This window comes from Dipodomys ordii, unplaced genomic scaffold, assembly GCF_000151885.1.
Source record: "Dipodomys ordii isolate 6190 unplaced genomic scaffold, Dord_2.0 Scaffold174, whole genome shotgun sequence".
NCBI lineage: Eukaryota > Metazoa > Chordata > Mammalia > Rodentia > Heteromyidae > Dipodomys > Dipodomys ordii.
Window position 1 is genome coordinate 1,092,351 of NW_012267390.1, and position 12,002 is coordinate 1,104,352.

General features: G+C 59.2%; 1 protein-coding gene across 1 annotated transcript in view; it reads right to left on the minus strand.

The window, feature by feature from the left end:
• Nucleotides 1-7,821: 7,821 nt before the first annotated feature.
• The window catches only part of Capn10 (calpain 10), a 24,437-nt gene continuing 20,256 nt past the window's right edge, over nt 7,822-12,002 (minus strand). The window contains exons 3-10 of the mRNA XM_013033652.1: nt 11,937-11,953; nt 11,127-11,293; nt 10,740-11,005; nt 10,023-10,225; nt 9,668-9,929; nt 8,525-8,724; nt 8,346-8,391; nt 7,822-8,115 (exon numbers count right to left, since the gene is read on the minus strand). Coding sequence (XP_012889106.1) covers nt 8,086-8,115; nt 8,346-8,391; nt 8,525-8,724; nt 9,668-9,929; nt 10,023-10,225; nt 10,740-11,005; nt 11,127-11,293; nt 11,937-11,953 — 1,191 coding nt within the window. The 3' untranslated portion in view covers nt 7,822-8,085. The remainder of the gene's footprint in view (nt 8,116-8,345; nt 8,392-8,524; nt 8,725-9,667; nt 9,930-10,022; nt 10,226-10,739; nt 11,006-11,126; nt 11,294-11,936; nt 11,954-12,002) is intronic.

The window sequence follows — 12,002 nt, forward strand, 5'->3', positions numbered from 1 at the left end:
CCTCCCTTCCCCTCCCCCCCCACAGAGCCTGTGACGGGCTCACACTGTGGCAGTGCGCAGAGGCAGATGTTCCAGTCCTGGAATTAAGTGTCTGAGGGTCAGAGGTCAGAAGGGACCCAGGGGCCAAAGGACATGAGACCCTGGAAAAAGGGGCTCCAGGCTGCCCAGATGGAGGCAGGGGTGACTCGGATGTGGTGTGGGGGGATTTGTACAATATGCCCTGCACACACAGAATGTATGTGCGCACACACACGTGCACTGCACACAGAGCACACACAGGCATACACACTCATACATACATCTATACATATAACCAGACCCACAGCACACACACGTGCTCACACCCAAACACACATAAGCACATATATACCGGTGTACACAATAAACATATACCTACAGGCAGGCAGACACACATATGCACAGATAAACACAGATGCGCGTGCATGTGCGTGTACACATGTGTGCACACACAGCTGCATGCACACTCCTGTCCAGTTCGCACGGGGAGGGCAGCCCCGCTGTCCCACAGGAGTTTGCACGCACCAGGGCCAGCTGCCACCCTGTGCGCTGGCCCTTCCCCTCCCCTCCTATTTACATAGCCCTTCCCCTTCTCGAAAGCCTCCTTCCCCCCCTCCCCCCTTCCTCCCCTTGCTCTTCCTCTGAGGTCAGCAGCAGGTCACTTCGGGTGAGGGCTGCACTACAGGAAGTAGGCGGGGTGAGGCACAGGCTGTGTGCAGGTTGTACAGAGTCACAGCTCTCCGGCAGCCGGGACTGCAGATGGGGACACCCTGCCCACGCGCAGGGGCAGCTCCAGCGTCCCAGCACAGGGACGCAGGCGCCACCCGGGGCCGGGCCCTGCTCCTGCTGCGACATCCCTGGGCCCGGGAGCTGTGAAGGCAGTGACAGGGCAGAAGTCCTCCCCCCAGGGCCCATCTCCCCACGCCCTAGACAGGGGCCTCACCCCGGAAGACTCTGGATCTGCCCCCCTCGAGTCCCTTGGGCTCCGTGCCACGAGATGCCCTGCCCTGCTCACCACGACTCCCTCTCAGGCCGGGCCCTGTTCTAGTGTTCAGTAGACATAAATGGACGCACAGCACCACCGCAGGAGCAGGACCCACGCATCCTCCCTGAAGCTCCGATCCCGCAGCCCAGAGGCAGCCATGAAGCCGTGGGCTTGGTTCAGCTTCTGCTCTGGCCTTAGCTCTCATAGTTGCTCTCTGCTCCTGGGGTCCCTGAAATGCCAGGGCTCCTGGGCGTGCCTGGACTCTGCTCTCATTACACTTACTCTCCACTAGCAGCTTCTGCCTTCCCCGTTCCCACAGCCTCAGATTGCGAGCACAGGCCCAGCCTCTGGCCGGCGTGCAGGCCACGCCCATCCAACCACCAGCTGTCCTCTCTCAGACACCTCAGAAGCTCGTTGGAGCGATTATGACAGGCTGACCCCATCCCCAGCCTCCCTCCACCCCAAACCCCGCACTTTTGCAGCTCAGAGATTGAACCCTCCTGTTGTCAAACCAGGTAGTTGAATGTCAGGTCTGAGTCTACCTCTCCCTCCTGTTTCCAACCAATTATCATAAGTAAAATATGCATATCATAAGTCCCAAACAATCATTAAAAAGATACAACAGTCATTTGCAGGGAAACGGATGGACCTAGAATAAATCATGTGAAGTAAGCCGAGCTCAGAGAAACAGATGGCGCCTGTTTTCTCTCATATGCAAAAGCTATATCTAAATAGACTGGGACATGATAAATTATGCAGACCTCTAGGCATCCACACACAATGAGACCAAAGGAGGGTACTCTTAGAGACTGACACAAAGGGGCGATGCCCATGTACATCTGATCATATATAATAATTATGGAAATGAACCCCAGGAAATGGAAACAAGAAGTCTTTTCTTTCTTGCTATTAAGGTTTATTTTTTCTTTTTGTCTTGTTATTTTCTTTGTAAGGGATCTGAGGATTGCAGTTCAAAGCCAGCATGGGCAGGAAAGTCTGTGAGACTCTTACCTCCAATTAACCACCAGGAAACCACAAGTGGCGCTGTGGCTCAAGTGGTAGAGCGCTCGCCTTGAGCTGAAGAGCTGAGGGACAGCGCCCAGGCCCAGAGTTCAGGCCCCACGACCAACAAAATAAAATAAAATTACCAAAAAAGATGGCACTCCACTAAAAAAAAAAAGATAAAACAAAGAGGTATGCCTGCCAAATGATCCAATAGAGGAGAGATAAATGTAACATTAAAAGATACTGAATAAACCCAAAAGAAGACAGAGGAGAGATAAATGTAACATTAAAAGGTATTGAATAAACCCAAAAGAAGACAGGGGAAAAAAGGTATGAAAAATAGGTAAGAAGAATAGGAAAACAATCAAGTGTTCTCTTACCCTATCAGTAATTGCAGTAAATGTAGTTGTTATAAACAATCCAATTAAACAAAGATGTAGGGATGGGAGGAAAAAACTGGCAGAGAAAGAGGGAGGGGTGCCATTGTCTAAAAAGAAATGTATACTACCTGACTTGTGTAACCATGACCCCTCTGTATATCATCTTTATAATGACAATTAAAAATTAAAAAGACAAAGATGATCAAACTGGATTGAAAAAACAAAACATGATAATATGCTGTCTGTCAGATGCACAATATAAATATAAAATGAAGAAGGCGTAAAAGAGCAGGGGCTGGGACTGTGGCTCAGAGGTAGAGCGCTTCCCTAGCACGCATGAAGCCCTGGATTCCACTCCTCAGTACCACATGCACAGAAAGAGCTGGAAGTGGGGCTGTGGCTCAAGGTGTAGAGTGCTAATCTTTTTCCTTCCTTCTTTAATTTTCTTTTTCCCAATCCTGGGGCTTGAACTCAGGGCATGGTCACTGTCCCCGGGCTTCTTTTGCTCAAGGCTAGCATTCTATCACTTGAGCCACAGCGCCACTTCTGGCTCTTTCTGTTTGGTGGTACTGAGGAATCAAACCCAGGGCTTCATGCATGATAGGCAAGCACTCTACCACTGAGCCACCTTCCCAGACAGACCTAGAGTGCTAGCCTTGAGCAAAAGAAGCTTGGGGACCGTGCCCAGGCCCTGAGTTCAAGCCACAGGATTGGCAAAAAAAAAAAAAAAAATGAAGCCGGGCGCTGGTGGCTCACGCCTGTAATCCTAGCTACTCAGGAGGCTGAGATCTGAGGATCGCGGTTCAAAGCCAGCCCGGGCAGGAAAGACCGTGAGACTCCTATCTCCAATAAACCACAAGAAAACACGAAGTGGCGCTGTAGCTCAAGTGGTAGAGCGCTCGCCTTGAGCTGAAGAGCTGAGGGACAGCGCCCAGTCCCAGAGTTCAAGCCCCACGACCGACAAAAAAAAAAAAAAAATGAAGATTATAAGGAAGCTCTGACAGGCATACTAACACTGGGTTGACCTCAGCACAGGGAAGAGAAAAAGTACTGTGTAGCTGTATGCAGTGACTCACATCTATAATCCTAGCTATTCAGGTGGCTGAGATCTGAGGATGGCAGTTCAAAGCCAACCTGGGCAAGAAAGTCTGTGAGAGTCTCATCGCAAGTAACCACCAAAAAGCCAAAATTGGAGCTGTGGCTCAAGTGATAGAGCACCAGTCTAGCTGTCAGGGAGAGCTCCCTGAACTCATGCATTGGTATTTGTACATGCACGCGTGCACACGCGTGCGTGCACACACACACACACACACACTAGCAAATTAAATCCATTAAGTTTTAAATGTCACCTCTTATACAATTCTACAAATGGAAAATATTAAAGAATTTGTCAGAAAACAAAAGAAGAATCCATACACTAAAAAACATATTAGAAAAATCCACATAGGGAGCTGGGAAGGTGGCTCAGTGGTAGAGCGCTTGCCTTGCATGCCTGAGGCCCTGGGTTGGATTCCTCAGCACCACATAAGCAAAAAGAAAAAACCCAGAAGTGGTGCTGTGGCTCAAGTGGTAAAGCGCTAGCCTTGAGCTGAAGAGCTGAGGGACAGCGCCCAGGCCCAGAGTTCAGGCCCCACGACCGGACCCCCAACAAAAAAGAAAAAAAGAAAAATCCACATAGGATACTGCATTAATATACTGAAACTGCATTTTCTCAAACCAGCGACAATGTAAGTGGAAAAACTAAACCACACCATTTGCAAACCTGAAGAAACATTTGGGGACAAGTGCCAAGTGTGTGTGCTCCAACCCGCTAACCACGGCTGAGGGAGCTTGAGAAAGCACCGGAAGCTGTGATAGGCGTGTTCACACACAGACGCTACCGATCCTGCTGCCTTTGCGTCCTGGGCCTTGCTGGCCTCTCCTCTGCCTCCATCCCTCCCACCCAACCCAACCTTGCACACCCGGAGACTTCTGTTCTCCAGTTCCACGCCAACACTCTACAAGCCTGGACAGCCTCTGCTGTCCACCTGCTGGATGCCCAGCGCCTGCCTGACCTGCTGGCCATCTGCAGCATCACTGTCCACTGCCACCTGGTTTACCTGCGTGCGGATGGTCCTCTCCAGTGGACTGTGCTGGCCACGGCAGGCGCACCGGCTGTCTCGGCCACATCCACGGTGCTGGGCTGGGCAGGGTGCCTGCCACCCAACATGTGTGCCCTGTGGGACTGGAGCACGGGAGGTGGTGAGAAGTGTCTCTCCTGCTCAGCGTCCCCACTGGGCCTGAAGGATGAAGGACAAGCCTGGGTCACCTGGACAGCAGCACAGGCACAATATCAGGATTGCCCTGCCCGACCAGCCAGGCCCTGGGACCCACAGGGAACTAGGCCTGTTCCAAACCTATGCGCCTTTGTCCACTCAAGCCGAGGCTCCTTCACTGCCTGGTGGCCTCCTCACCCACTGCAAAGGGGCGCGTGTCCCCTGCCGCAGCCTGGGCTCCCTGACCGGAGAGGCCGCGCACACCCGAGTCAGTGCGCCCTGTGATCCTGGTGCAGACCCAAGGCCACACTATGTGGACACTGCGGACACTGCCTGTACTCCTCAGGGGCCAGAGAGGACTGGCCAGGGCCCCCCCCGGGCTGTCCACCAGCCAGAGCCCCGCAGCCCCCACGGGAGTTCCCTGGGAAGCTCTGGACGCCGGTGGGCTGCTCCTGTCCCTTCCAACCAGAAAAGCCCCTCCCCCAATGGAGGGCAGAATGCAAAGCTCTGCGCCGCAAAGCTGGTCACAAACCCAGCTTACTCATACATAGGATACCTAGCAAAGCATGGTTATGAGGGCAGAGAGAGGCAGGTGGTGGAGAGGTAGGGGTAGGGGAAGACAGAAGAAACAGAAGGGAGGGGAGGGGAGAGAGAGAGAGACAGAGAGCGCGCGCTCCTCTGAAGCCCTGCCCTGGCCAGCCCCTGCTGCCCCCGTTGTGCCCACGAGTCTCTGCGGCCGGGCCCCTGCGCTGCTCTCAGTACTCACCCCGAAGCTCTGTGTGCCCAGGACGAAGGCGCAGGGCCCAGGACGAAGGCGCAGGGCGGGGCAGCCAGGACGGGGCTGGCCTGGCCTCACAGGCGGCGCTGGCTCTGAGCAGGAAGAGCTGGCCAGGGAACGGGCCAAGTCTGCCCAGGTGGCTGGGAAGGTGTTGCCCTCATACGCCCAGCCTGCCTGCCTGGATCTACCAGAACCATCCACCTCTTCCCGCCACCAGGGAGGCGGTCCCCCGAGCCCAGGGCTGGGCCTCATCTTGGACACTGCTGGGCTACCACAGGAAGGCAAAACCATGCTAGTTCCTAGGGGGTCCTGTGGCCTGGCTAGGGCAGCTGTGGTCCAGCCGGGCTGAGGGCTGTGAAGGAACATGGGAGGTGGAACTTCAAGACCACAGGGGCGCTGTCACCCCAAAGATGTTCTCCAAGATGGACATTTTGAAACACTAACCCCAAAGAGCCAGTGTTAGTGAGTGGAGCCTCTCTGAGCGGGGCCAACGTCCCTCTAAAAAGAACCCCACGGGGCTTCTCCAGCATCCCACCCCTGAGCACTCGGCGAGGAGTCCACGGGTGAGCCAGGAAGCAGACGTCAGCCCGCCCTGACCTCACCCACCGTGAAGAGTCCACGCGAACCAGGAAGCACTTCCCAGACACCAACTCCCCTGGGCCTTGGTCTTGGACTTTGAGCCTCCACAACTGTCTTGTTCATAAATTATGCGGCGTACGCAGAGGCCCAGGGGCGGGGCAGGTGTGGACAAGTGCACCCACCTGGGAGGAGCCACGGCGTCTCAAGGGCTTGCTCTATTTTTATGTGGTCCAGGAGCTCGCGAGCTGGACTTGCTGAGACGGGGCTTGGTGCGGGGCTGGGGCGCAGCGCCCTCTAGAGGTGGGTAAGCTGCATCCCCGCTTCTCAGCCCTTCCCCGCCGCATCTCCTTCACACTGAGCAGGTGCCTGTGGCCGGCGAGCCGGCTGTGCCCCCGGTGAGCATGGCGCTGGAGCTGGGGACCGATGGGGTCTGGATGGCACAGCAGACCTGTTTATGCCATGTAGCAGCTGCTTTTCAAATGGACGCTGAGAGCCTGCAGCCAACTACTGCTTGTCTCTCCAGAGGCCAGCCTGAGGCCACCGAGGTTCCTTCCTGGAAGCCTTTAGCCCCGGAGTCTCTCCTTAGGGTTCACGTCAGCCTTCCTCGGGGCTACTGTCTGAAGAGATGTGCTGGGAGGGAAGGGGCAGTGGAGAGGAGGCCTGCTGGCCTGGAGGAGCGTGGCTGGCCTGGGGACACTTGAGGGATTCTCAGGCTGGCCTCGAGGGTCCCACGTCCTCCGCAGGACAGCGGGCTGGGCACGCACCCACGGCAGACTTCTGCCGCGTCAGTTTTACTTCTGCCTTCCATGCAAACTCCTCGCCCCACATTTTGCTCCAGCCTATTTTCCTGCAGAATCTGCACACCAAAGCTGGGCCACCCACTGCCCACAGTGATGGCATTCTATCACACGTGGTGGAGACACAGCATGCCCTGGACTAAGCCATGGTCCGCCTGGCCCCGCCACTACATCTGCCCAAGGTGAGGGTCCTTCCAGCCAATCACAACACTTGCTCAAGGTCCTGATCCTTCTTGTCTAATTGCCACATTGGCTCTGCTGTTGCCGGAGGGCCTGGCACGTGGTGTGTGGCGGCCCCGGGGTGCTGAGGGCGCGCTGTGTGGAGACACACAGAGCTGCAGACGGGAGCCAGGAGGCCTCTGCCCGGCGCTCCAGGAGGCTCGGGCCGGCCTGGCTGCTTAGGGAGACCCGCGAGCATTGTTTCCACAGCAGGCCTGGCTCACACTGTCCCGAGGCCTTGGCTGCACTCGGACTCGCCACTGTCTGCTGGCTGTCCTGTAGTCCAGCTCGTGACACCCCCACCACACAGGGCCACAAGGTCCCAACCCGGAAAAGCAGAGCCCGGAGGGCGGCCCTTCTCCATCAGAAGCCATGCAACACTGGGTTGAGAGGATGGGGATGGTGGTGTGGGGCAGAGACGGAGGTGGCGGTGTGTGGTGGACACGGCAGTGGTGGTGTGTGGACATGGCGATGGTGGTGTGTGTGGACACGGTGGTGGTGGTGTGTGGACACGGCGGTGGTGGTGTGTGTGGACACGGTGGTGGTGTGTGTGGACACGGCGGTGGTGGTGTGTGTGGACACGGCGGTGGTGGTGTGTGTGGACACGGCGGTGGTGGTGGTGTGTGGACACGGCGGTGGTGGTGTGGGGCGGGAACGGCAGCACCAGGGCAGAGCAGCACCATCATGCTGCTGGGTGGCGACGGCTCTGGCCCACGCCTGCGCGCTAGAAGCCGACTCAATGGTGGACCCTGCAGACCATCTCCATCACGCCTTTATTATAAAGCCACATCCTAAAAATGTTTCCAGTGATGTCTGCCACACCTGCTCCCACCGGGAAGGAGGGCGAGCTGGGAGGGTCCTGGGAACTCTCCAGCCTCGTCTCTGGGGTCTGGGAGTCTTACAGTCTCTGGTTGGAACAAAGATGCCACCCGAGGCCTTGCCCTTCCTGCAGCCGCTGCTGGGCCCGGCCGGCCCCTCTCGCGGCCGGACGCCAGGGCCGGGGCTCCAGTGCCGAGGCTGCGGGCACCAACGTGGCTCTGTGCCGCCGGCCGACACACAGGGACGCCAGTCAGGTTTTCATCACCGCCACGAGGGAGACCTGCAAAGGAGCGGCAATGTCCAGCCTTCCTTGGCCCTCCAACCCCAAGGAACAAGACAGACCCAGTCTCTCTCCCTGCCCTGTGCTCTCATGAGAGGGCACCCCATGTCCCAGAGATCATCTGCAGCAGGATGGCTGGCGGGGGGAGCACCGAAGGAATTAAGATCCCCACCAGCTGGCCACGGGCAGGTGAGCCAGGAGGAAAATGTCGAGGGACGCTGCATACACACCTCCTGGAGGGCCTGGCCCAGCATCTCCTGGCTGTGAATGGATGGCCTGTGGAGAGAGCCGGGCCAGCCCTGAGATCTGCTCTGGGCAAACCCCCAGGAGCTCCCAGGAGCACATGCCCACCTCCGGTGCCGACTGGGGCAGGCCGAGCACTCACGCCCATGGAGACCCTGGACCCCACCTGTCTATCCGGATGGCTATGGTGACGGTGAAGGCCCCCTCGGCGTCTGGCAGATAGGTGGAGGGCACCACTCTGTAGGCGCCCGCAGACAGGAGACAGAGCCGGCTGACCTCTTGCGCATAGCGGTGTGGCACACAGCTCAGCAAAGGCTCCTGGAGCAGCAGCGCGCGTGTGTCCTGGCTCACAGCGCCTGAGGGGACCTGGGGGGTGATGAGTCAGTCTGGGGGTCTGCACGGGGTGCTGCAGGCATTCCCTCTGCCCAGGCCCAGCGGAGGGCTGTCTGGTCAGCCTGCTTGGACTTCTGGAACCTGATGCCCCCACGCCTCCTGAGTCACGTGCTCCCCTCTTCTAGGAGGAACTGACAGACTGACTCCAGGTCCAGCGCTTCAGAGGAACCATCCTTGCACAGTGTCCAAGCCCGGAGGTTCTGTTTTATAGAGTATTTATACTCTGGCTTCTGCCTTGGCATGCTCTGATAGGGCCCCAAGTTCTGGCACTCTACTCAGGGCTCCGGGTGCCGGAGGCAGGTGACTGGGGACAGGTTCTAGAAGTCTCCCTCCTTCTCTGGAAGCACTGGCTACCATTCCCAAGGGACACAGACGCCCCAGTCCCAGGGTGCTGTGCACGTGCCTCCAACCCCACCCTAGCGGCCCAGGACACCCGGCAGAACCCCAGGTGTGGCCTTCTGACCCTTCACTGCCCGTCCAGTAGATCCCTGAACCCCAGAGCTCCTCCCACCTGGTGGAATCCTCTAGGCTCTCTGACCACAGTGGCTTATGGCTGGCAGGCAATTTGTCATGTTGCTGATGTGGCTGTGTGGCCAATACTTCTGGCATGTTCCCTGGGTGCGGCCCCCCCAGCTGCCTCCTTCCCCTGCTGAGCAGTCTGCCAGGATCGCCCTGGGGTCCCGTTCTGGGGCCACACACCCCCGCCCTGGGGTGAGGCTGGCCTCCGCCCAGGTCTCCAGAGCAGCTGCAGGGGCTAGAGTGGAAGGTCCGCTCTGAGCCAGGGTAGGTGGGTGGCCAGGGGCTGCCTTGGCTCACTCTGGGCCTAAGGACTTCATGGGAGCTACAGTTAAGTCTTTTATGAGACCAGGCGGCCAGATGGCCAGGCCCGGAGTCCCAGCGAGCGAAGGCCACAAACCTGGAAGACGTGGAAGCCAATGGGGTAGAGCTGGCTGTCAGCAAGCTGGCAGTGCTGGCACAGGGTGATGCGGACACAGCGGGGCCCGGCACCCTCGGGGACGGAGAACGGGAGGCAAGGGTTGCAGGGGTAGGAGGCAAAGTTCCTGCTGCCCCCAGCCGTCTGGCCGGCTCTCCAGAGCCCCCGCAGCTGCACCGTCTCCCACTCGCCAGCAGGCTGCGCTGTTCTGGGGGAGGCCCCCTTGGCCACCGGCCTGACAGCACTAGGGAAACAGGCAGAGACGACCTTGTAGAGGAGGGAGGCCCCAGCCCCAGCAGCCCCAGCACGAGGAGAGCCGCGGGCACCGGCTCCTCACCTGAGGGAAACCTTCCCAGTGGAGAAGACCCGGAGCAGGAACTGCCCTGCCCTGTCCTTCAGGAACGTGCTGGGCACCGCCAGGTAGAAGCCGGGGGAGAGCTGGCAGCGCAGGTGGACCTCGCGGTCGTAGGTGTGGCAGGCCGTCCCGGCCACAGGGGGCGCAGACAGGACCCGGGGCAGACTCACCCGCCGCTGCTCCACCTGCAACACCACAGGGGGAGGCCATCCTCTGCTTCCCCGCGTGGACAGGGGCCCACAGCTCACCAGGCAGAGTCCCCACCCACTCAGCATCTACACAGAGCCATGCTCCCAAAAACCTGGACAAACTCCCAACAACTTCTTTTGCAAGAGGAAGGCCCGTGACACAGGCCATGGATTGGACGTGAGAGCTGTCTGTCACACAGGTACCACACAGATGACCAGCCTTCAAGAGCGAGCAGTAGCTCCCTGACCTGCTTGCTCTAGCCCCGCTACACTGATGGGCTGGCGGATGCGCACGTCAGGCTGAGTGTACGTCTGGATCACCATGGCGGGGGACGGGGACTGCAGGCCAGAGACCCAGGGAGGACGCAGGGGCAGGGCCAGCGGGGCACCCAGGGTCAGGTGGAGAAGCTGAGAGCAGGGTCTGGGAGACGGGGGCTGGCAGCCCGAGGGGTGCGGGGACCTGTGTGCGAGGGTGCTCCTCCTGGGCCACCCGGGGCCCTGGGGCAGTTACCTTCCACAGGTGCAGACCCACAGCCTGGTAGTCCTGGCCGTGGCTGGCCCGGGTTGGGCCGGTCCCAGGCTCACGGGGCCTCTGTGGGACAGCCAGGCTCGCCTCGCGGGGCTTCTGCAGGACGGCCACGCACACCTCGCTGGGCTCGGCCAGCCGCAGCCAGAACTTGGGGTTGCAGGGGAAGCAACTGTTGTTCCGGCAGCCTCCGGCCGACCGCCCTGCGACCCAGGCCCCAGGCAGGGCCCGTGCATGGCAAAGCACCTTCTCTAGTAGGAAAGCACTGGCATCAGCTCGGGGCCCTCTTGGGGCCCCATCTCCCCGCACGGGTCAGCACGTGGGATCCACCCACCTGTTCAGTCTCTCCACGTCAGAGGCCCATGGCCCTACCTGTGTAGAGACTCTGCAGGTGGCCAGCCTCCGTGACTGGGTAGCTGATGGTGACCTCGTCAAACTCCCTGAGGAACTCCTCCTCCTCCACCCAGAACTCCCCTTCCTGGAGCTGCGCCAGGAGCTGCGCCTGCTCCCCCGGCTCCACCTGCTTCCATCCTTCGCCCCTGCAGGGAGCCTCACGTCAGCGGAGCTGACAAGCAAGGCAGAGGAGGCTGGGCTGCCCTGAATGCCCACACGCCAGGGCTGCCCAGCCCCACAGGCCCCTCCGGGCTGAGGTCCCTGCGTGGGCTCTCTGTGCTGCAGACACCCACCAAAACCTCTAGCCCTGCACCTGCACAGCGGGGCGCTCTGCCCCCACGGGACGGGCGCCTCATCCTTCAGGGGCGCTCTTGCCTCTAGAGCTATCTTCCCAGGACAGTCAGTCTGGACCCTGACTCTGTGCTCTGTGGAGCCCTAGAACCTCACCGAGAACCATGCTGTTTGCTCAGTGCCAGGCCCTGCCCGGGCTCAACGGGGTGGTCATGGTCCAAGAGCCTCAGAGCTCTCAGGACTTAAGGAGATGCTGATTGAGTCTTAGTGAGCTGAGGACTGTAGCTACAGACAACCCCCGTCCCTACTCAGCCAAACGCCTGGCCAGGCACACACCACCCTGTGGGTGTCCCTGAGAACTCTCAGACCAAGGAGAGCATGGTCTCGGGCCTCCAAAGGCCCACAGGGAAGCATGACAGTGTGTGAGCTGAAGTGACCAAGCACCGGCCGGGGCGTCTCAACGCCAGCTCCTCCCGCCAGCACGGGCCTGGCACTCACCCCTCTCTCCACAGCCCCTGCCTCCCGCCAGCACGGGCCTGGCACTCACCCCTCTCTCCACAGCCC